General features: G+C 35.7%; 2 protein-coding genes across 2 annotated transcripts in view; one reads left to right on the top strand and one right to left on the bottom strand.

Annotated features, from left to right (window-relative positions):
- The window catches only part of LOC105327719 (kinesin-like protein KIF13A), an 89,287-nt gene that overhangs the window by 30,368 nt on the left and 32,804 nt on the right, over positions 1 to 26,115 (top strand). The window contains exons 7-13 of the mRNA XM_034455056.2: positions 2,072 to 2,159; positions 3,745 to 3,879; positions 20,077 to 20,189; positions 20,690 to 20,804; positions 21,153 to 21,365; positions 21,963 to 22,073; positions 23,330 to 23,464. Coding sequence (XP_034310947.2) covers positions 2,072 to 2,159; positions 3,745 to 3,879; positions 20,077 to 20,189; positions 20,690 to 20,804; positions 21,153 to 21,365; positions 21,963 to 22,073; positions 23,330 to 23,464 — 910 coding nt within the window. The remainder of the gene's footprint in view (positions 1 to 2,071; positions 2,160 to 3,744; positions 3,880 to 20,076; positions 20,190 to 20,689; positions 20,805 to 21,152; positions 21,366 to 21,962; positions 22,074 to 23,329; positions 23,465 to 26,115) is intronic.
- On the bottom strand, positions 5,892 to 10,980 carry LOC109619083 (uncharacterized). The gene has a single exon (XM_020068400.3). The coding sequence runs from the start codon at positions 10,748 to 10,750 to the stop codon at positions 6,626 to 6,628; it is 4,125 nt and encodes a 1,374-aa protein (XP_019923959.3). The 5' UTR covers positions 10,751 to 10,980; the 3' UTR covers positions 5,892 to 6,625.

Raw genomic sequence — 26,115 nt, 5'->3', positions numbered from 1 at the left:
AATCGTCGCTCCATTAAACACAGATCGCTATCATCAGCACCGCTCCGATGGACACAGATTGCCGTTATAAAATTCTTTAAAATTTTTGGGGGGTTTCAAAATTATTGTAGGGATGAGCGCAGTCTCTGTATCTTAATATGTGCATAAAACTAATTAAAGTATGTTTGTTTCTTATTATAAATTAATCGGTGAAAAATCTCTCTCTCTCTCTCTCTCTCTCTCTCTCTCTCTCTCAGTTCATCTGGTTATTAAACAAAATAAAGATAATGAACCAAAAATGCATGATTTAATTTGTTAATCGGTTTAAGGTTTGTATTTTTTTTTTCAATTTTCATTATTTCTAACTCTAGATCTGCTAGATACATGTTAAAGATGAAAAGACTCTCAACTGCCTTTGTTATATCGGGCAGGATATTACTGCTTTGTTTGTCTAGACATAGTTTTGTTCGTTTGTGTATATCTAATTAGAGTCTATTGTTTGTCCAACTTAAGAAAACCCCTGGAACTAACACAGAATATACAAGATATACACAACAGTTGTGTCGTGTGCCCAGGTGCATGTTTGTGTATATCTAATTAAAGTCTATTGTTTGTCCAACTTAAGAAAACCCCTGGAACTAACACAGAATATACAAGATATACAAAACAGGTGTGTCGTGTGCCCAGGTGCACGTCAGGGTTTCTAAAGGCGTTGAATCTTAGTATGTACGAGTATACGGTAAGTCTAGTGAATAAAAGTTAATTTACATTTGTAATTCATTTTCAAAGTATTATTTCCTAGCTCTGGGTTTCAAATATGTTACGTCTACAAATTAACGATACATGTATGTAAGAGTAAAATCTTGAGGCTAATTAATTAATGTACCGGTGATCATAAATAGGGGTTGATTATTTAAATATATGTATAAGGGTAAATATGTCAAATATACCCGGCCTGGCACATCATACAATTGTATGTACAAGTCATTTGCAATTGCCACATGCAGTAAATACGTCACCGGTAATTGGTAATTTTGTTTGTTATAGAATTGATAGTTTAAAAATCATGTACATACAATTACATGTAAATATTTAAACATATTGGAACGGCGCTGCGATCATGAAAACCGGGAAATTGCGGGAAATTGAACAAATACCCTAATAGTATCAATGCATTTAATAAAAGAAATGATTTCATTTTCTTTCTTACATTTTTATAGCTATAAATTAGATGAATTACGTATATCTACTCGGTTTAAATATATTAACTAAGAAAGCCTACTATAGTGAACCTAACGGTTTCCACTTAGGTATAATATATTTTTGTTCACTGAAGACCAAGTTCCGTATTTCATTCTAAATACATGCATGCATGTAATTTATAAATTAGATATAATTGATTGTTACAAACTGAATGGTTTGTCAAAATCTTTTCAAGTAAACACATTCAATACAGTGATTCAATATCCACTGATATATAGGATATAAAAACGCCCATAGATATATAAGTTGCCGTGGCGCAGAGGATGTGTGGTGATGCCAGTAAACTAAGGGTTCCGGGTTCAATTCTCACCGCGGCCGTTTTTTTTTTGGTGTTTTTTTTATTTTTCTTTCTAGAACAAAAACCGTTTTAATACCTTTTCTTTCTTAAAGTTAATACATTTTGTTGGAAATTAAGCAGAATATTGAATTAATTTTTTTTAATGGCTTAAAGGTGGCTTAAAGGTGGCTTAAAGGTAGCTTAAAGGTGGCTTAAAGGTGGCTTAAAGAAGTTTGGACATTAAGGACCTATAAGTTGTCCTTAAAGGTGGCTTAAAGGTGGCTTAAAGATAGTCTTTAAGCTGCCTTTAAGCCATCTTTACGCTTTCTTTAAGCCACCTTTAAGCAATACATATAGCTTAAAGGTAGCTTAAAGGTGGCTTAAAGATCGTCTTTAAGCTACCTTTAAACACCTTTAAGCTATCTTTAAGGAGGACTTAAAGATGGTCATTCATCCTGTGAATTTATTTTTGGTATGTCCAAGATGATTAACATTTGGTATAGGATTTTTGAATTTGATATTATATTGAATATACCATCAATATTTTTGCAGAAGTAAGCAGAATCTCAAAGTGCGTGAACACAATATCTTGGGACCATATGTGGATGGTTTGTCCATGCTGGCAGTGGCGTCGTTTGAGGTAAAATCCCAACTTCTTTGTTGAGTCCACACTCTCTGTGTGAATATCAATCGATACACAAACTAAAGCTGTACTATAGCTGTATCATAGCAAGAAAATAACACCCTCTATGACATTAATCAGACATTTTGTCAGTCAAATCTTGAAAAACTTAAGTCGATCTTCATTTTTGGCATAAAAAAAAAAAAAATACACATATTTATCGGGGAATTACATTTTAAGATTGATAAGAAAAGTCCAAGATTTCTTCATTGACATAATACCTGTTACCATGATATCTGTTTCACAGTTTGTCCAAAGAAATGTATAAAACCAAAAAACAATATTCCTCACAGAGATTTATTTTGGAAAAATCTGACAGAATCCATTAAAAGATCTCAAAACTTCTTGCACAATTTTTTTTTTTATATGATTACCTTATTGATTTATATTGAAATGAAAATTTAACCCTTGCCCACAAAATTACATTCTGAGGAACTTTATTACAAACTTTTGTTTATTATTTATTAAAATTATCCTGAACTTGCCACAAGGATGTACCAATTTACATCCCCACAAAGCAGAAAAATTTTGGCCCTCAGAATAAAAATGATTCCACTATAATTACACAAATATGTGATAGGACAGAGTATATAAATACTGTTATTCACTGAGCTCGTGAATCCAAGACCTTCTCTTTCATTTTGTTAGCACAATAATGATGATTATGTAAGCCAAATAAATTTGTGTCATCGATGAGCTTTGTTTATCTGTTTTTAATGCCCCCCCCCCCCCCCCCCCCAAGAGTCGATCCTTATCATATAACATCAGTTGAATGCACCAGTCGTCTCCTTGTTGTTATTGACGAGCAGGAAGCCGCAATGAAAGTGATGAAATAATAGCACTGAATTGCATGCTGCATCAAGATTAAGCCTATGCAACGATTCATTAACCGGTTCTGTGCATCAAACAGCCAATTCAGAAATGGAAATGCCTTATTCATCCTATAGTATGTAGCAACCATGGTGCTCAGGAAAAATAGAAATATTGGTTTCACTTTAGAGCACTTAAGGTTATAATTCATTGAGTGTTAGTATTTTAAGTACCCAGTATCCTTGAAGCTGGCAGCGATTAGATGATCTGCAATGATAAGATGAAAGAGAAAGTAGCTAGTGTTTATGACTTTTTTGGATAGTTTTGAAATGTTCTTAGAAAATATAGTAAATAGCTGATTTAAAATGTCTTTATCTCAACGATAACAGTTAAGGAAAACTTAGTTCATCCACTCAGCAGTGTGTATATCAAGAGGCATAACTCCTGTTTGGTGAGAGAATTAAAAGGGAAAGAGGAATAACTTTTGACCTGTGCCATATGCCAGTGGATTAAAAAATGGATGTTGAATGAATATCATGGAGTAACCTCCATCCACCCCTTTCCAACCACACACTTTTGAAAAAAATGCAGTTATGATTGAACAACATCGAGTTATCAGAGCAAAACTTAGTATGAGTTTCCCCATATCTAAAAGACAAGTTCTCTAAAATTTTACCTGACCCGAAACAAAGAAATTGAAAGAAAAACTGAGTTTTCTGATTTGTTTATGTAGGATATTGACAACCTCATGAATGAAGGAAACAAGTCCAGAACTGTAGCAGCCACTAATATGAACAATGAGAGTAGTCGATCTCATGCAGTATTCAACATAGTGCTGACCCAAACACTGACCGATCTATCAACAGGGGTAAGTCACAAAGCATTTAGTGCACTGACCGATTATAACTATCTGAAGAAAAACATGTTAAAAATGGTACTTGAGCAGACCTGCGCTCTATACTTCCGAATGTAAAATATAAAGCAAAAATGAGACTGAGTATTTTCATTTGTTTGCGAATTTGCGGGAATAAGGTCATTTAGGTGATGTCATAGATAAACAGTGAACGAGGAATGATGACTAAAATCAAGATTAAAATGATAAGAATATACAATGATTTATGAAGATTTGATTTTTATACGAAACTATTTAAAAATTGGTTGAAATTGGGGGCAGATATTTGACCATACCGCACATAGTCCTTTATCTACATGGATTGCGGTTAGTCTGACAGAATATAAGAGCGATATAAAAAAAAAAAAGAAATGCAAAATATTTGTTCTCAAAAATTTTGTCAGAAATCTTTATAATTCTATTCCCTGGAAAATCCAGAAGGATCATTGGAGGAAAGGGACACCTAACTTAATACTGAGTCTATTCTGGTAATTAAATCAGCTGTCAATTTGAAAGTGTTTTTTGTACCAGTTGTCTTTCTTATGTTAGAAAAATAAGGTCATTTTTTTTCCTCAAGACCTTCGAATCATTATCTTAAATTACCATGTACGTGTCAAGTAATTAACGTTATTGTAACTGCATATGTAACACACAAAGAAGATATTTTCAGATAGAAGAATGTCAGATAATTTAAATCAGATATTTTATTCATCATCTTTATACATTTATATGAAAATATTATTGCATGGTTGCTAATTCACTACCAATTCAACATCATGTTTATACACTCCACAATACACTACAGTAAATTTAATTTTAATAATGGCATCCATTAAGTATATTAAATATGTGAATTACCAAAAAAAAAATAATAATAAGGTTGAGAGAAACAAATTTTAGAATCAAACTTTTTTTTATGAAGAATTAGATATTAACAAAAAGATATATTTTTTTAAATTCAGACAAATCTTGATAGATTTGTCAGTCATTTGACCTGTCTGTTCACTAGCTGTGTTTTACATCCATTGATCAATCAGTGCTTAGTGACCCTTAGAGAAGAGAGAAGGAGAGAGAAAAAGAGAGAGTCAGACAGTTGATTAAACACCAACACATTGCCATGTGTGATGGATTTCTACCTGTATAACACTTTCTGAGGAGTTGTATTTCCTTTTCTGAGATTTCACATATTTATATAAATGATTTTCAAACTGGGTCAATATTTAAAACACTTCATTGCAATTCAAACCTGGTATTTTTGATTGTAGTAAACTCATTAAGTCAGAATATTCAATTTTTTTTTTTTAATTTGAAAATCATGTAGCATTTTACTATGATTGTGCAATAGGATAGACAATCTATTTTCAGAAAACTCTATTTGCTCACTCCCATTTTAGTCCTGTACCCTTAAACCTTATCATTAACACTAATTAGATTTTAGTGTCATAGAATGCACGTCATAGAGATACATCTTGACTTGTCATAGTATTGACTGGTAGTAGCTAGAATATGAGTGCCTTGTGTTATCTTTGCAGTGTTAAATACTCCGTTTTATCAGATAAGAATTTTAGACACTATAGAATTTAGGTCCTCAGTCCATTTATTTACGGATGATATAGTGGGAAAGATGTAGGTTTTTTGAGAATCAATATTTTGTGTTTTATTTTTAGTGTTACTTAGAAAGGCATTCTTGTTTCAAGTCCAGTTCAATAGAAACTCAATTAAAACGGTATTTGAGAACTTGGTTGGAGGCAGATCCATTCTGTGAGAACTCTCTTAAGCTTATTTGTTTGGATAAAGGCATTGGTATTAAAGCTAAAAAAACCCAAATAAAAAATGTTTCATGAAAAGATTTGTTTGCGCTGTTTTTCAATCATTTCTATGAGTATCCGGAAATTCGTTTCTCTGAAGCTTAGAGAAATCTTCAGGTTTACTGGGCTAAATCAACAGAGCTAATGCAAAGTATTGATGACAGTACCCAGGATGCACTTGTTTTAGCTTTCAAATCTGGTTGTAAATGCAGCTTATTGCATTAATAATTCGTCGGGAGTCTGCAGCATAAATCACATTGTAGTTTGGATTGAAAATCACGCTCTCTGAGTATGTTTGAATTTCCGCTATTTATTCCTAGATTTTCATGGTGGTGGTCATATAAATTGATAATTTATCGATTAACAATGCAGTAATATAATTCTCAGCAAGATTAACAGATTAATAAAAAGGCCCATTCTATGGCCTTTTATATCAGAAAATCATGTTACATTTTCCATGCTGTTAGTGAACTCCAACGTGAGTCTGACAACATAAATACTGTGAATAGCATAGGGAGCTTGAAAAAATTTAACTGAGAATCAAACAGAATAAAAATATATCTCACGTTTAAATGATATATTCAAAAGGGAGAATACGTATGCAAGCTAATATAAAATAAAAACAAAAATCACTATTAATAATGTACATCTATGGAGCAACTGTGGGGTTTTTTTTATAGCCTTTCACACTTGTTTTTATATGAAGCTTACTTGAATAGCATTCAAGCCACAGATGTAGTTGTATTGTGTATAAAGTACCAGAAAATAATGTCAGACTGCAAAGTACAGATTGCACAAGCTCTGCATTGCAAACATTCAGTGATAATTATGGAACATTGTTTTATTACTGCATTTAAGCAGTTGCTTTTATGTTGTAAATATTTCAAGGATAAGATATACTCTTTGCTAGTTCTTTATTTTGTTGGTGTAAAATCCCCATTGTCTGTTACATATACACTGTAATCACTCTTGACCTTTCTGTTAAACAGCGGCTTGGCTTGATCAAACTGTTTTATTGGCATGAAAAAGCCCTCCTCATTGGAACAGAGCATTTTGTCTGCAATTTTGTTTAACAAGTTACGTTTGATTCCAGCAAATATTAAAAAAGCTAAACAGCTAATGATAAGAAGGGCAAGAACGGGGGCCACAATAGCAGCAATGCTGGTTCCGGTCTCCTTCGACTTAGAGGAAGTTTTCTCTGCGTTTCCTGGATAGGTGGAGTTATTGGTCGTTATGTTCCCATTGCTGGCTGAAGTAGATGAACCTCCTGATCCAGAGCTTGAGTTAAGAGGCTGAGTGGTCAGGTGGACTTGAGAACTTGGGAACTGATTGGTGGAGTGTAGAGTTGTCAATTTTTGCGTGGTGATTTCTTCTGTGGTGGTTCTCTCTGTTGATACCACCATGTTTGCTGAAGTCGTTGGATGAAAAATCCCACTATCTGTTGTTGTGTTAAAACTGTTGGTTTCTGTAGACTGCTGGGTTGTTAGACTGGAGCTGGTATTGAAAAGTGCTGTCATGGTTGTTGTAGACAGATTTGATGATAAATTGCCAGTGAACAGTGTAGACAAATTTGACCCAGAGGTTTGATTAGAATCCACTTCTGTAGAGTTCAATACTGTCTGTGCAGTGGAATTTGAGTCTATAGTTGTTGGGAGTGTAGCATATTCACTAGTTGTCTGATTAATTCCATATTTTGAAGAATTGGCTTCTTCAGTTGTATTCAAATTCAATGAACCTGGAATGGAACTAGTAACAAGAGCATTTAATGGGGTACTTGTTTCAGATGTCCCTGTTTCTCCTGTGATGCTTTGTGTTGTGGCATTCATTAGATTACCAGAAGTGGTTGAAAAACTTCCTGAAGTAATGCCATGGTTGTTAACGGTAGTGCTTTCATTGAGCTCATTGTTGGAAGTGATTGTAGAAATAGAAGGGCTTTCACTTGATTCATTGGCTTCTGTTAAATGCATTGAAGATGCTTCAGTTGTCATATCCATCCCAGATGGCCCAGTGCTTGCATTTAGTTGTGTTATGTTTTCCCCTGTTAGTGATTTAGCTGTTGTTGTTGAATCCATCCATGGGGCTCCATTACTTGCATTTTGCTGAGCTGTATTTTCACCTGTTGATGCTTCAGTCGTTGTTTTTGTTGTTGTTGTATTCACCCAATAGGCTCCACTACTGTTACTTGCTGTCTGATCTGTTGAATTTTCCCCAGTGGTATTCTCAGAGCCTCCTGGCATGGTTGTGAGCTTGAATTGCTGCGTGGTTATGTCAGTCTCACTGGAGCTTGTTTCTTGCCCTGTACTTATTTCTCTTGTTGAAGACTCATATACTGAACTTGATCTCATGGTCTCGGTAGTGAATTTGAGATAATTTGGAGCAGTAGTAGAGTCACTTTCTGTGCTTTCTGTAAGATGTGATAATTGAGAGCTAACATCTGTATATGATATGGTTGTGTAGTCCAGTTTTGATAAAGTATCACTAGATGTATCAACCATTGATTGACTTGTTGGCAGAATTTGGCTTGTTGTTTCTGATGTTGTTGTACTTTCTTCTGTTGTTTCTTTAGTTCCTGTGTGATATTCTGTTGACACAGTTGTTGATTGTGGTGAATTTTGATTTGTGGAATACTCCATGATTCCATTTGTTGAATATTCCAAGTTTCCTGTTGTTGTTTCTGATTTGTTGATGTTTTGGTTTGATGTGGTTTGAACATTGTTGATATTTGTAGACTCTGTATCATTTTGATTTAAATTTGTGGTCAGACTTCCAGGCAAGGGTTCTGTTTGTTGATCATTTGTTGATGTCTGCCAGTCATTAGTTGTTGTCTCCTTCTGTGTGGTGCTTTGTCCAAATAGCTGGGATGTGGTGGTGACTTCTACATCAGTGCTAAGCTCTGATGTGTCTGGTTGTGTGGTCATTTGATTGATGTGGTTATTTGTGCTTAACTCAAGTTCAGTTGTAGATAGTTCAGGCCTGAATAGATCAGAGGATCCAGTTTCTAGTGGAAAAATTTCTGAAGTGGTTGCATTTTGGGGCAGAACAGATTCTGTAGTTTGGTCCCCATGTGGTTCTGAGGATGCGCTGGTATAATCAGTGATCAAAACCTCGTTAGTCTGATCTGTCATTTCTCCTGATGTTGAGTCTGTGTATAGAGGATTACCTCCAGTACTTGTTGACGTAGACTTTCCTGGCATTTGCGAAGCTGAAGATGTAGTCTTTCCAAATTGAAAAGTTTGAGCAGGGGAGGAAATTTCTAGTGTTAAGGTTCCACTTTCTGTGCTGCTCAGTGTTTGTTCTGATGTGTTAATCTTATCACTGGTCTGTTCTACAGAGATTGTCACTTCATTTCCGTAAGAAGAGGAGGCTTGCTGCAATGTAGCACTTGGTTGTGTTGTTTGAGTAATAAGTTCTGTAATTTGGTTCCCTGTACCAGATGATTCAGTGAATGAGGTGGCTGCTAAAGTGGTGTTTTGTGTGGTTGATCTTGCATTGTGGTTTTGAGTTGTGGTGCTGTAAGATTGGCCAGTAGCTAAATTAGTGGTTTCTGTGGTATTTGATAATAAACCTGAAGGATTCGACATGTTTTGGTTGCTTACATTAGTTGTTTGTTTCACTGAAGTGGTAGAACTCTCAGATAATCCAGAAATTTGAGCTGAGGTTATGGATGAGGGTCTAACAGAGCTTGAACTAGTTGTTGAGACTGACGACAGTGAACTGGACCCAGTCAGAGTGTTGATTTGAGTTATAGAACTTGATTGCTTTGTGGTTAAAGTAGTTGTACTTTGGGTGGTGGTAGTGGTTGTAAGTAAGCAATCATTCCTCAGATCCCTTCCTAACATTCTTATCATTTTTCCTTGATATTTAGATGGAGTTGCACAAACTGGGTCAACCCTTGAGTAATGGTATCTAAGATAATCGGCCAGCCATTGTAACTCACAGTCACAATGCCAGGGATTTTCATGGAAAAGTACTTCTCGAGCACCCATAAGTCTTAGATATAGATCCATTAGTTTAGGAAGTGTTGTCAGCTCATTATTATGCAGATCAAGAGTAGATATTGAGGAATGTTCAAACACTCCTGGATCTATTTCTGTCATATGATTGCCACTCAGGTCTAAGACCTCCAAAGTTATGTTACCAAGATTGTTCAATTTCTCTATATGATTCCCACTGATGTTGAATACTAGGTCATATTTTGACAACTTTTCCAAAGCCTGAGAGGGAACTTCAGTAAAGTTGTTGTTGGCTAAATTTAGAACTGTAACACTTCTTCCCGGGAAATCAGTCTCTGAAATAGTGGTCAAGTTGTTACCCTCCAGGCTGAGAAAATACAGATGTGTAAGTCCTGTAAAAAGCTGAGGAGGCACGGACTTCCATTGATTATAGCCCAGTTTTAATCTCTCAATCGTGTCAATGTTTTTCATCACCTCTTTACTAAGTGAATCAATTCTATTGTGTGATAAATCAAGATCTTTGAGTTTTGGCAGACCATCAAATAGTACAGGACTTATGCTTTCAAGATGGTTATATGACAAGTTGAGATTGGTAAGGCTTTGCAATCCAGAAAAAGTGTCATTTGGAATGTGAGAAATATTGTTCTTGGATAGAATAAGCACTCTCAAACCTGATGGACCCAGAAAGGATTGGTCTGTGATTTCTGAAATTTCATTCTTTGTCAAATCAAGAACCTCTAGATTTGTATTGTTGGTCAGAGGTGATCCCCAAATCTGTTTTAGTCCATAGTTCTCGATTTTAAGAAACGTTAAATCCTGGATTCCAAAAAAGAGAAAATCTTTGAGAATACCATTTGGGATCTTGTCTGATGCCCCATCATATATGTGTACATGTTTCACAGGTCCAGCAAGTTCAGCTATGGTCACATCTTCACAAACAGCTCCCAAAATCTCCCAAGAGGTGTCATTTTTTTCACACAAAACACATTTCTTTGGACATACACTTTGATCTCTTAAATCAAAACCACTAGCGAAAGCCACAAGCACTAGAAGGATGAATAAAGTCAAAGTCTCCCGGGACCGCATCTTGTATTGTCTTTTTGGTTGTCTAATAACTTATGTTTGAGACTGCCTTTTGCAGGTGCATTTTTACTTCAGAGATTGCATAAATCCATCATTTTTGCACAATTTTATTCACCTTGCAGATAGCAAGTGCAAAGGTAATCTGAGCAAGATGACTGTTTTGCTAACTAAAAGTCGTTTTGTAACTTTTCATGTCGTGTTGAGTGTACGGAGCAATGAATTAATGAGGCACAGTCTGCTTTCTCTAATCAACAGGGGAGATAACTGCCTTATACAGCTGACATGACAAGCATGAATAATCTATCCAAAGAATTGGTCACTGTTTGTTTTTTGTATCGGGGGGTTTAAGTAGACCCCGTTTATTTACCCCTGCCCTTTGTAAGTCTGATAATTTGTGAAAGTCAGGACCGATAGCTTTCATACAAAATAACAACCATTTGTACACTACATTTCTCTGGGATTTATTGATGCTAGGCATTCTGGAATTTAATTTGGTTTAATCTTGAAATGTGTTCAGAAAAAAATAACTGGTTAAATTAATTGTGTACTTTGTAGAGCTTGAGTACAATTGTTTTTTCATGTTTTGATTTTGTTATGGTGCACAGGTATTTGTAGTTGACATGCATGTACATATCTACAGTATAATTCAGCTATTAGATATTTTTTTCTTTAGATTGAAAAAAAGCCCTTAAAGCTGATATCAACATTATCAACAAAACACTGTATTTTATGCAGATGTAGAAAGCCTAGTTTTTTTTTATTTATATGTATTTACGTGTATTTCAATACATTTAAATACATTTATACTAGTATGTATTTTGAAAGTATTAACTAATCTGGTTATTATTTTATAATGTGATACTTTATTGATAATTTAGATAAATGTAATTGATCCATAATTAGCATCATTTGAGACTGTCTATATTTCATCAATATTTAAGTAAACTTGTTATTCAGCACACATGCCAGATTCTATTGGAAACAAACCATTTGAAAAAGTATTAATTAAGTGTTTTTTTATGCAAAGTAAAACACTTTTTTTTATAAAATAAATCACAGACTGAATTTGTCAGCTTTGCTTTTTTTATTAAGTAAATTCAAGAAAATGCGATTTCCCTTTAAGATTTTAGTATTGTTAGGCCATATAGAATTAATTCTTTGGTGTTCAGGCCTGATTTATCACTGCACATTGCTCACTTTTATCTGTAAATGAATAAAATAAGATTTCTCTTGTGCACTTGCGATTTTCCAGGGAAAAAATTCAGATTTAAGACAGCATTTTAGAATCCCAAGTTAGTAAAACGCAAATTGATTTTAATAAATAACCAAAATAATTGTAAACGCCGCTTTGATCCAAAATACATAAAACAAATATTGCAAATGGCCACCGAAACTAGTTATGTGACGCTGTATTTAAGTTATGATCATTACAGAAATGGTCTTAGTTTTGATATGAACAGGAGCACTATTTTCAACTGTATATAGGAGAGTATTTCCTGCAATTTGTACTATACTTTATATCTAATATGCTTTAACATGGGGCTCTCCGAAGTCTCAAAGCTTTCATGATGTTTTATTTCAATTAGTTTAAGCTATAAGATTTAAGATTGACACAATCACTGTAAAGTAATTATTTATGTGCTTTAAAACATCGCTTTTTCTGCATTATGATATAAATTGCAACTTGTAAATTAAAACAAAAAATCCTGCTTCCTTATTTTATGAAATAAAAATATAACACCGCTCTGCTGCATCAGATTTTGAAAATATTGGCCCAAGAACCAAAAATATATATGGCCTTAAATGATCATAATGAAAACAATGTAAACTATTATAGAGAGCCATTTTAAATACTTGATGCTACAGTACCTCAAGGTATCACAGAAATTAAACAAAAGTCTCTGTTGTTATGTATTTATTACATCCAAGATTGATACAATGTCAAAAGAAATAAGGATTCAGGTGACTATTTTAATGCTCAGGATAATCTCATAATAGTTCTGCCGATAACAGTCAAGTACACTTACAGAAATTATAAGTGGGTTATCACAGTTCTGTCGATTGATTCCATAGCCTATTACAAGGTTACACTGTTGGGTAGTTGTGTATTTTGATACCCATTACAAACCACACTGTCAGGGTGACTCTTATTGTCCGCAGTAGTAGATTGGTCCATTTCCATTTGTATTTTAACATTATGGACAACAGGGTTTTGCATTTCTATTTGTCCTTTACTGTACGGTGTTTCACATTTTTGAGCATTCATACCATTTTCACTAGAAAAAGTGTCCATTTCCAATGAAAAGCTTTGTAAATCATGCAAGATCACAATGTTATTTTCATTGGAACTTGGTGGAATAGAGTAACTCCGTTCTAACTTTTTGGGGGAATCTGAGAGGCGAGATACTCGGTCCCATGAAGCACCAGCAGTTTTCGGACGGCAGACTGTTGAGACGGAGTCGATTCTCGCCTGTGTGCCGTTTTTGATGGGTTTCACATTCATTATGGTTACCCGAGGCGTTGTACTTGATCTTGATTTTGGTAAGAGTTGTCTAAAACGTCTAAACCATTCCTCTAGTTTCCTGTTAGCCACAATGTAAAATATCACATGCAACAAAATGAGCACTACCAGTAATGTTGCCATGACGATGGAGACGGTCACTTCCTGTGGTGTCGCACTTGCGTCGATTATGGTATCACTAACAAGACTTGTGGATGCCATTTTTGGTACCTGTTTAAATAATTGTGATCCAAAACGATTCTTCTAATGACAGAAACAATCACAACAATTTTTTAAAAGGAGTCGACCATCAAATCAAAATTTACCAAACCATTCTGGTCTCTAGCGATAAACATAGGGGTAAACACCCAAGTTGTTTCGTGTCTGATGCCAGTATATTTTACTTCTTTGTCCCAGGAGATATCTGATGTGATTACAAAGCAAAGCGCAATATTATGTTCCTAAACACTGCGAAGTAATAACTCCGGCTTTGATTGCCTTTGCGACAAAATGTAAACTACTAAATATATTTTTATCACTCTAATTATTCGACAAAACACATATTTCACACTCAAATTGACATCCCATCACAAATCTGTTTGTCATCTTTTGATGTTGCCGGGTTTCATTGCCTGGCCCGTATCATGGAAAATATTTAACTGTCATATCCAATGGCTTGTTATTGGATACCTGTTAGTACAAGAATAATGTTTGAACACTAATGCTGAATAAATGTCTATCAATAGCTTGTATTCACCTTCAGTACTACCCTGTGTTCTTAATACCAAAGCATCCTCCATCTGTCAGGTGCACGCAGCATAGAAAGTTAACATTATGATGATTTCCCAGCCAAAAATAGAGTTTATATTTCAAATTGAAAACCAGAAATTGGAGCTTTGGGATTTTTTTTGAAAGTGAATCATTAAATCATTGAGAATTAATGTTTGGGATAGCACTATGCCACCCTCTGTGTGATGTTTCAGGGTTGTTACATCCCCCAAGGATCAGTTGATTGGCTGATCTCCTTTACAGCCATTGATTGGGAGGCCTTATTGACAGCAGTCTATTGGCTCTGTCTGAGTGCTGTTTCATATTTCCCTAACATTAACCAAATAGTCACAGAATCTGACATACGTAATCACACAGTCATTTTTTTTCTGTTAATTATTTTTTCCACCTAATTTTGTTTGCCCATCACTTGATAGTGTTTCTCCGCAAGAATGTAACCACTTGGTCAGATAACTGTAGTTTGATTTTTTAAAACTTGTTAAGACAGTCAATATTTGTGTTCAGTAATTGGCATTCTTGAGAAAGTTTCAGTGTTTGCATGAAGAAAATGTAAATTTTCACCATACCAGAAATGAAAGAAATTTCTAAACTCTAAACAAACATTGATGGTTTTTGAGACATGTTTATTAGCACAAAAAAAATGACATAATCCATATTTAAACATTCTACATGACAGTTTTTAAGGATTTCCAACATCCGTTTCTATGTTTACTTATACCTTTTTGAAAAGATTTCAACAATTTAAGTATTTTTTTGATAAAATCTCATCTAGTGAATGATGGCAGTAACAGTATTACTTTTAGGTTTTAGAGTTTGGAGTTCAGTACATGGTTTTTCTGGCCGCGGGGGCTTTGTTAGGAAGCTTTTGACTTTGGCTTTAGCACCGAGCCCAATGCTAGTGGAAGTTTTAGGATCACCAAAGTCACATGCGAGCATGGTTTCCATGGCCTCAGCATCTGGCTTGAACCCACCACTGCCTTTTGCAGATAGTTTACGTTTCTTCTCCCTGTGTCGCCTTCGAACTCGGCAAAGTATGCATATAATTGGTCCTAGAATTATAGTGACGCCTATGATGATCCCAACAATGATACCAAAGGTAGAGGAGGGTGACAGGGAGTCCTCAACAGGGACAGGAACTTTCTGGACTGTGTCAGCGGGGGACTTGGTGACCCCAGGAAGGGTTTCCATGATGGCCATCGTGACACCCATCTGGCTCTGTGGTAGGGGTGAGGGTGTGCTGGTATTGACTGGCACCGTGATGACTTGTTCATGGTTGACTACATGGACCTTGCCTTCTTTCTGTATCGTGATCTCTGTGTCTACATTCATCGAGATGACCTTCTGTGTGGTCGTGCTGGGCGTAGTGCTGCTGCTGGCCTCTCCGAACCCCTGAGTGAGGTCTGTGATGGCATCATTATTGGCCTGAGCCATGACTCCAGACTGAGCTATACCAATGGCTTGTTGAATGATGTCTTGAGTTTGAACAATGGGTGCTGAAGTTTTTGAATTTGGCAAAGGCCCTGCAGTTGTTTGACCAAAGCCTGTGTTTCTAGCATTTTGAATAGCCTGTGCTCTTGGATTTTGACTCATTGTAGGAAAGTTGTGAATGGGTTGTATTCTTGGATTTTGGATATTAGCAAAGTTCCGTGGAATATATTTTGACGAAAATCTGAAACTTGCCCCGGTTCTCGGAATGCTTGTTCTGTTGACTTCCTCTACCATAACTTCAGCAGGCTTTGGTGTTGGTCCCGGCTCTTTCTTTTGCGGTTCAACATTTTCAAGCTGCTGAGTCCAGGATGGCGGTGCAACATTGCCTTCATATCGGTACTGCATTTTGTATCGAGTTTCTCTGTTGTTGATGGCATCCATTATAGATGAAACAGACAAGTCTTTATTGTTTCTTTGTCTGTACACTTCATTCAGAACAGCTTTGATCACATTCATATTCGTTTTAGTTTTGCTTTCCTCTTTCTCTTTATCCACTTCTTTTTCGATGTCTCCACCTCCGCCTACTCCAGTCCCTTTCTCTCCATCAGGATCACGTTTTTTTGTACCGTGTATATTCCAGTCATTTCTCCTTGAGGACGGCGTCCATTGTCCTCTTTGACTTTGTGCTTGAGGGGGCCATCCTTGAGAGGATATTTCTGTCTGTATCCTTTGAACATTTTTAACGCCTTGGCTCATGATTTCACTCGGTTGTGGGACTCCTGTCTGGTTTGACTGAGCTAGTCCTGCCCATCTCTCTCTAGGCATTGAAGATGCAGGTGACGGGTTATATGGGGGTCTGTCTTGAATGAACTTTGTCTCATTGTCTCTCCTGTTCTCCAGGTGATCGGGAATATCAGGTTTATATGGTCCCATCCATGGATTATAACCAAAAGCATTATAACCATAGCTGTAAGGGTTATAGGGATAGTTCGGTGGCAAGTTAGAGAACTGTTGAGGTTGATTTTGAGTTCCATTGATACCACTGGAGTTGTTAGTTCCATTTCCCCAACCAATCCTACCTTGATGTTGAAACTCGGCTAGCTTTGGTCGTAAAGTATCTGCTGGTTCTGAATTTCTTCTAGAGAAAGCCATTGTAAAGTTTCCAGTGCTATTTTCAGTTTTTGGATTCGTACCTGCCCAGACATCAACTCTGCCGTGAGGTCTCGTAGGAAAACCAGACTGTGGACCAGTACCTGGTGGTACAGGTCCTGGAGGTCCCGGCGGGATAGGAATCATTCCAGGCACTGGAACAGGGTGAGGAAAAGCCATTGGTGGAATGACATCAAAGGCCCCAAGTTGTCCTGCATACTGATTCACTTCATGCATGGCTTGCATAGCTTGCATTCTCTGGTACATTGTATCCAATCCATCGGGGAGGTCAGGATCTATTAATGGAAATCCAATTCCTGGAGCTGTTGGAGGACCCTGATTCCAGTTTGAGTATGGAGGTCCATTTTGGTTTCCGTAAGGTGGACCATTGTTCCAGGGTCCACTGGGTGGTCCATTGTTTGTATTTGGTGGTCCTCCATTCCAATTTCCATTAGGTGGTCCTCCATTCCAGTTTCCATTGGGTGGTCCGTTATTTGGGTTTGGTGGTCCCCCATTCCAATTGCCATTGGGTGGCCCTCCATTCCAATTACCATTGGGTGGCCCTCCATTCCAATTTCCATTTGGCGGCCCTCCATTCCAGTTTCCATTAGGTGGACCTGCATTTTTATTCCATTGACCATTAGGTGGTCCTCCGTTATTCCAGTTTCCACTTGGAGGTCCATTATTTGTATTAGGAGGACCATTATTCCAGTTATTATTGGGTGGGCCAAAGTTTGTAGGAGGACCTCCTTGAAAGTTCCCACTAGTCCAGGTTGAAGGTCCACCATTCCAGTTTTTTCCTGGGGGCCCACTCCTAGATGGAGGTCCACTGTTCCAGTTTGGGGGCCCATTGTTAGTATTTTGGAAATTCTGCTGAGATCGAAAGTTAATGTTTGGATTTCTGTTGTTTGGAGAATTCTGAGACACTGTCTGATTTGTGGACATTCCGGAATTTCCATTTTGTCCTGTCAAGTAAAATGTTTAAATCAAGCTGTTGTAATAGAGGGTTTTTTTATGAAGAAAAAGTTGCCATATTGAGTATGAAATTGAAATTACAGATTAATGTGAATTAATGATATGATTTGAGATTGAGATAACATTTACAATTTTGATAATTCAAACCCAGAGCATCCCTGAATTCATGAAAAAAATTACAATGACTACTAGTATATTATGAAGTTCATATTGGGGTGGTTTGTCCGGTTTACAGTGGAATCATTTTTTCTTTGTGAGGGTCAATGTTCCTTGATAGCAAAAATTTTCGTGGTTCTTGGGGACGTAATTTCATTGATAGCGTAATCGGGATAATTTTAATAAATATTAAACAAATGATAGTGTACAGCTTCGTGTGGATGTAAATTTGTAGGCAAGGTTTACCCACGAAAGCCATGAACATTGGTCGATCCCCCACAAAGAATGATGATTCCTTAGTATTCTCACAAAATACATGTACATGTATGCATAACACATCTACATATAACAAGTTTTAGAATGAAAAAAGTAATACCTTTACCTTGATTTGTGGTCTGTGAAAAGATTTCTGTCCAAAACATTCCGTAAAAGAAGAAAAATCCACACAAGTATTTCTTCATTGCGACAATTTATGTTAAAAGTGAAAAGTGGGAACTTCTACTATTTTATGAATAAAACAGATCAGTGCATTTCTGGATATGGTCTACAGACAATTGATGTTTAATGAAGCAATTCCCTGTGTGATATTGACACAAGGTGATTAAGACGTTGAAACTGATTAATGGGTCATTGTTCACTTAAAACATTTGTCAAGTAAATATAAATGTGGTTAAATGTGCCTGACTCTATCTAGGGGCAGGCCTGGGCTAGATGCTGCCCCAAGACCTACCAGATAGATCCAGCAAGGGGCAGTGGGTGTAAAAAAAGGCCAGGAGGAGAGTTTGTACGTGCTATGAATCCAGGGCCTTTAATCAAGAAATCAGTCATTTTATATGATTTGGCTAATTCCTTTCTGTTTTAATTTGTTATTTAAAAAGAATTCTCATAGGAATTGCCCCCCCCCCCCCCCCTACCCCTCATACTATAATTTCATATTAATGATTGGAGTATATCTGCATTAAGGATTTCATGTTTTGAGTTTTAATGGAAACTATTCAATTTTCTCTAATTTGTGCATAGTAAATGCATACATTTTAATAATGTTGATACCGGATGCAATGTACGTGATGAAAAAAAACCCAGCAAAATAAAGAATTAGATCATGAAATTGGTGCTAAAATTTATTTCCTGATCATGTTGATTTTTGTACTCTGGTCAGTATTGGATTGATATATCACGTCTTAATTCAATTATAAGATAAAACACAGTGATTGTACGTGTTACATTTCCATGCCTCTAGGACATACTGATGCGACAAGTCCGTTAGAACAGCTAAACATGTACTAAAAATAATCAAACAAACAATTAATAAAGAGTCAATGATATTTTGGATATTAATTCTGTCACCTAATAGAAATGTTACGTGTGACAAAGGTAAGGGAGCTAATCCTTGGGGAATTGACTTCGGTGTTGACAACTGATTGGTGCAATCCATTAGAGTCGTCAGACATTAAGTCAGGAGATTGAACTTTGACCTCTGTGTGGTGTTCACTTCTGAGGTAGAACTTTCTCGTAGACCCAGTGACTTGTAGGCATTGATTACATGTAGCTACATTTAATGCTTTTCAGCTGTTTCAGCTCATATTTTTAAAGTGTTAGTAGAATAAATATGTATACTTAGATAATAAAACAGAGTGCAACAGTCCAAACTAAATAAATTCTTTAATTTGGATTGTCGCATTCTGTTTCATTTATTTAAGTTTTTTTTTTGCTGTACCAAGGCTTTATTTTTCTACAAGCACACACACACACACACACACACACACACACATTTTATATATATATATATATATATGAATGGTGAATTTTATCAGCCATTTAAAGATGGAAATGGAGTTTGAAAATGAAATTAAGATATAATACTTGATTCTCTCAATTGAAAACATTTCAAAATAAATATGAAACGAACTTGCAATGAACAAACAATGAGCAAGCTCTCTCTCTCTCTCTCTCTCTCTCTCTCTTCCCACCCCCACCACCAGGAATAATAGAATTAGGGGAACTACGATGAGTCAATGAACTTAACCTAGTTACTTTGTTTATATTTTAGCATATTACACCTTTTTGTTCATTTTTGAACTGTTTCATATGTATAACATAAATAGAATAAAACTACTGGTAATTTTTCAAATGATTTAGTACTGCATTTTAATATATAGTTTCTAAATTCAGTAAAGATTGAACTTTTGTTGAATTACTTTCATTTGCATTTTATAAAGGGATATTTAAGGCAGAAAGAAAAAGGGGAAAATGTGATGAAAATGAAATAATTTTGATATGCTGTAAATGCAAATATGAGCATGCTAATAGATGATTTAATTTTATCTTCCAGGTGAGTGGTGAAAAAGTGAGCAAAGTGAGCCTGGTAGACTTGGCAGGTAGTGAGCGCGCTCAGAAAACTGGTGCTGTTGGAGACAGACTGCGGGAGGGAAGTAACATCAACAAGTGAGTGTACACCTAAAGCCTAATAACCAAAAAAAAACCCCTCCAACAATGAACAAACTGATTATGGGTCAAAGAGGAGTAACTCCTACAAACCTTTGAACAAGTTCTGCCAGTGTTTGTTAACTTCAATGTATATTTAAATTTGTAAATTTAAGGTCACTGCAGACAACACTTTAATAAGCTGATTCAATAAGAATAGAGGAATAATTCATGCAAGCTTATAAACAAGTTATATTTACTGTAGATTCTTAATTAAATGTAAGGAAATAATATCCGGGTAAAATTGCGAGAAGCAGATCTCGCGAAATTTAAAATCTCGCTTTTATTTTTCTGACACATGTAAACTACTGGTATGTGAAATTATGATAAAAATTCGGCATTCTTGTTCTTGCGATTTGATAGAAAATGGTTGAAGTGCGGAATTAAGTACTCACGTAAAATAAGTACCGAGTGTCAATGCACAGTCATGGCAATTCACACATATATGTTCAATGTTTCAGGTCCCTGACGACCCTTGGCCTGGTTATATCAGCATTAGCAGACCAGTCAGCAGGGAACAAGAAAAAGGATAAATTTGTACCCTACCGGGACTCTGTACTGACATGGCTACTAAAGGTCGGAATTCTTGCTTCACAGACCAATATGTACAAGACATATTTCACTGTCACATTCATTGTATGCATGTATTTTATGAAGAAAATGATTATTAAAATAAAGCATATCAACAGCAACGAGAATTAAAGACTATAGTACATGCACTGATATTGGCAAAAGTTTTACAATAAAAGTCCTTGTTATTGGTTTCACATTCTGTAGATTTCCTTGGCTGTTTTGTTTCCACTTTCAATTTATCTGTGATCAAAGCAATAACTTAAAATGAATGCCTAGATTTATTGAATTTAAAAGTTAGATGAAATTTTTTTTAATTTAGCTGTTTTAAATTTGGTGTTATTAACTATATAGGATAATCTCGGAGGAAACAGTATGACAGTGATGGTGGCCACCATCTCCCCCGCGGCTGATAATTACGAGGAGACCCTGTCCACTCTACGCTATGCTGACCGGGCCAAGAGGATCGTGAACCATGCTGTGGTCAATGAGGATCCTAACGCCAGAATTATACGTGATCTCAGGGATGAGGTAGACATGCTGAAACAGCAGCTCAATGAGGCTCAGGTAAAAAAAACCAGCTCACTCAATAAAGCTCAGGTATAAAACAGCTCACTCAATGAAACTCGGGTATAAAACAGCTCCTTACAATCAATTTAAGATTTGAGATGAAATATCCTTATAGTTACTCAGAAACAGCTCGAGGAAACATATATATTGTAAAACAGGTCAATAGGAACAACATCAGCTCAAGCATGAGCTCAGTAAATACTGGGTGTAGAACAGCTTATTGAAAATGAGGAAAAAAAATGAGAGCTTATCTGCTAAAAGATTTAAAACATGGGTCATGTTTCCAAATCATAGAGCTAGATGTATTAGCTTAATGAATATTGGACATACCTGTACCTTATGATAAGCAAAAAAATTCCTTAAGATTGAATTATTAGTCTTCCAGTACTTTCAACTGAATTTAGTTGATGCAGGGATCAAATAAGTGAAAGTAACCACGTTAAGAAAAACAATAAGTTTTTAGAAGCACCTGATCAATATGTCCTTTGCATGAAATAAGAGTAATAAATGGTTGTCATCTATTATTTATAGAATATGGAAATTTCAGAAGTGCTAAACATTGAAAATTTTTTGTTGTTGTTTACTGAAATGTAGAACAAGCAAGCTCCAGTACTGCAAGACAGACTTCAAGAATCGGAGAAACTTATCAAAGAGATGACCAAGACTTGGGAGGAGAAATTAGCCGAAAAAGACAAAATCAACCAGGTAAGGGTACCAGCTGATTTCGAACTGGGGTACAAGTTATCACCTCAATATTTAATGATACTGACCGGCACAAACAATTTTGGACATCAAGTTTGTTAAGATCAAGCCCCATACTTTAATAAGACCATAAAGTGGACATACAGCTATGAGTTGCTATGAAATCATGGTAAAAGATGAAGCAATTTGTTAAGAATTTGACAGGATGAGTAAAAAGAGACAAGAAAGGATTTTACAAAATTTTAAACACTAATTGGTTGTAATTTGTTTTAATAGATGGCAATTAAACAGGCACAAAAATGCATCAAACATGCTGCAGATTATTTGGGGAGAGAATAGTGTTCATTAACTTTTACGTTGTTATTGATTGGCCATAAGACAATGCCACATGCCATGAAACTTGTAATATCTTTTGACTTTGACAATATAGGATCCTGAAATTTGCTTAATACTCATAAATAATGTATAAAATAGTAGTAATATATGAAACGAGAAACATTGATAAGCCCAAGTTTTGATAACCAACCTTATTTTCAAACTTGTCATGCACTCATCTCATATATGGCTTGATGCCATTCGAAAATTGCTTTTCAATGCAATGAAAATGCCATAATTATGGAGAAAACTCTGTAATTCAATTCAACTCATTGTTCATTCAAGACCAGTTCACTGGTAATATGAGGTTCAACATAAGTATATCTAAATGAACACAAAAACAGGCAAGGATCACAAGTACAGTATGTGTTAAGTAGTAGCTTCCAACTAGCTGTTTTACAATTCCAATTTATGTTGGAACTTTAGTCTATATATGTATTTTTAATTTAACTCTCAATCTCTTCTGATAGATGGGATGGGTACACGTTTGGAATGCAAAAAATGTTTCCTTTTCTCATACATAATGTAAACCACTATGTAATTTTTATATCATTGTGTTACTGGGAAACAAGAGCTAATATGTTGAAAAATCTTAATTATTAACCATTGCATGTAATAAAACACACACAGGCCCCTGACTTACTTACAAACTGTTTACTTTTCTGTTGTTATCGTTATGTTTATTATATACCCATCAATTTTCCCTTCTTGATACTGTCAATTCTACAGAGTGTGATCGGAATTTCCGAATCACCACACGGTGGGTTTCCGATTCCGTATCAACACTCTCTGAAACTGATGACGTAGTACGCATTAAATAACGTATGTAGTTTTGTGCTCAGTGTCCCCCCCCCTTTTGTTGATTTTTTTCCTTTTCTTTACAGGAGAGACATGAGAATCTAGAAAAGATGGGCGTGTCTGTTCAGACATCAGGGATTAAAGTAGAGAAGGGCAAATGTTTCCTGGTCAATCTGAATGCTGACCCCTCCCTCAATGAGATGCTCGTGTACTACCTGAAGGTAAGGCTAATTCCAGGAAAAATGTTTGGTAGTTGGATTTATAATTATAATTATAATAATTACCATCTATCATGTCCTACATATCATCTAGTACTGTAAATTAAGAAATATGCTGGTACGTATCAACTTCTATTCACGAAGGGTCAAATGATAGCGAATAGGCCACGATTATTTACCCGAAGCAAGAACTCACTGGACATATATTTATTTCCACCTGTCTGTGTCAATTGGTCTGCAAAGGTAATGGAATTTATCCCTCAGGAAAAGTTCATTTCGGTGGACAGGTGGCTTTTTAAGATATGTCTTTTGAGTATCAATTTATGGAGCAAAAAACGTGCCTATGCGCAGGAACTTGGATTTCAAAAAAAAAAAATTAAACTTCTAGAAACTTATAGAACTCTCATTACCCAAATGACACATTATACTTAGATCTTACACTCGCAAATAGCAGCTAGCTAGTTTTATTTTTTTTGGAAAGAAGAACCATTACAGGTCTTAATTTACATCCCCTTTCTAATTGCAAGGAAGGGTGCCACCAACTGTCGCTTTGCACGAAATGAATTTTTACTTTTTATGAGGTGACAGCTGAAATTAGCCAACTCGAGAATCTGCACGACTTTTGTGTCCATGCTGAATAATTAGCCATCAGAGAATTTCAAGATTAACGCACACGAAAGTGAAACAGAAAAAAATTGTGGGATCGGAATTGGTAGAATCCTGAAGAAAATTAATCCTTTCTTGATGGAATTTCTTGCTGATTGAGTAATGGGCGTCTTGTATGTAGATTTGAGTTTTTATACAAATTGATTCGAACCTCTTGAGATGAGGTGTTGACAGCAAGATTAACAATGTGATGTTAAGTTCATACTGTATAATGTAAATGTCTTTTAAGAAATGCACTTCTCCCAAATAACGGTAGTGGCAACACACTGGGAAAAAGTAATGTAGTCTGAGTTCTAGATATATATATATTGATCTTCATCAGGAGAGAGAAAGAATTTCGAAGAAATCTCAGTGGTCATCAAGATTTGTGTGTTAATGTCTGAAATGTTTTGAAAGACAGTTCTTTGAGACAGAAAGTAGGGTTAGTAAAGGACATTGCATTCCCTGATACGTTCAGTGCCAGTACATTGTACCATTGGATGATATTCCCAAGATTACTATAAACAAGGGTGTTGATTTCTATTTTGTGTTAAGAAGGAAAGAGAAACCTCCATTTTGTGATGTACTTTCAAAATGATAAAAATTTAAACCAATTAGATGTTATTATAATTTGGATCTGCCACTCTTGTGTTGTCTTACATTGCAGCTAGTCAGTTAGTTGGGTGGTTTTTTTTGGTCAGTGTTTTTTCAAATTCACTTGAAGTCAAATTTGAAAATTGTGGTAACATTAGTAATCGACATTAACATATGATGTACCAGTACAACCATCAATACATACCATATATTAGACATCTGAATTAAACCAATAGCAGTGTATATACATGTAGCTATTTTTTTCCCTAGGAAAATGCTTAGCATTGAAAGTTTCTGATACAATGTTCCCTTGTAATGGCATTTAAGGGGACTAGTGGTTGAATTGACATACATGTAATATATATTTTGTTAGTCAGATACATTTATTGAATCAACATATGTTCTCAGGCAGATAATATGATACATTCTATCTTTGACAGTTGTCTCTATATTGTTATGAATAACAGTGTCAGCTGCTTTACTTTTTATACTTTACCAAACAAACATCAATGGTTCAATGCGAGGGGATTGGGGAGGGTCTTAGAATAATGGTTTTATAATTATAACAAGATAATTCTTTAATGTAAAAATTTAAAGAATCTAAAACCTTCGTCTTCTCTGTTTTACAATGACTACCGTCAGTCTCTGATTTGTGTGGGTCGTCTCCTAGCTCTAGAATGTTTTGTGGTAATGGAGGTCAGTCGTGTCATATTGGTTAAGGGTTGCAGAGCCCAGAAATCCATATAGATTATTGGAATATTCAAGGCATAAAAAACCCTTTCATAGAATATGGGAAAACTAATTTGCCCAGTACACAAAATATGTTTGAATAATTGCTAATTTGTAGTCAAAAAATACATCAATATTTCATAGTTACAGATAAGATGTATTGGTTTTGTTGCCAAAGGTATTGAATTCTAGTGGTATATCCTTCAAGTTAAGATATAATAAAAGAGAATAATTCAGTTAACCTGGAATATAGAAAAACTGTAAATACAACATTTATGATATCAAGGATTGATGGTATATATATACATGCATGGCACAGATAAATCATAATGTAATTCAAAGAGGCCTTAATTAGTATTGCTAACCGTTCAAATCACAGCAATCTTGGCCATTCTGTGGCCTTGGTGCTAACACAGACCTTATTGAGATGTGGAAACTATTAACAGTGAATACAATAAAAGAGCATCCCCAGTTTCTGAAGCTAGTTCTTTCCCAAATTGATCTCGGGGGGAAATGCAGCTCTGTTAAGTCTCGGAGTCATTTTTCTGCAAGATGTTGAGTTGTCAATATGGTGCAGGACTTAAAGAAGGGAAAGGATTAACAACCGAAACAGGAAAGGCCTCAGGAAGTCATATCTACTGGCATTAAGAGGGGAATATGCTCAATGTTGGATAGAGGTGCCATCG

Source organism: Magallana gigas, chromosome 5, assembly GCF_963853765.1.
Source record: "Magallana gigas chromosome 5, xbMagGiga1.1, whole genome shotgun sequence".
Taxonomy (NCBI): domain Eukaryota; kingdom Metazoa; phylum Mollusca; class Bivalvia; order Ostreida; family Ostreidae; genus Magallana; species Magallana gigas.
The sequence above is the reverse complement of the archived record's forward strand: the minus strand, read 5'-3'. Positions and strand labels throughout refer to the sequence as shown.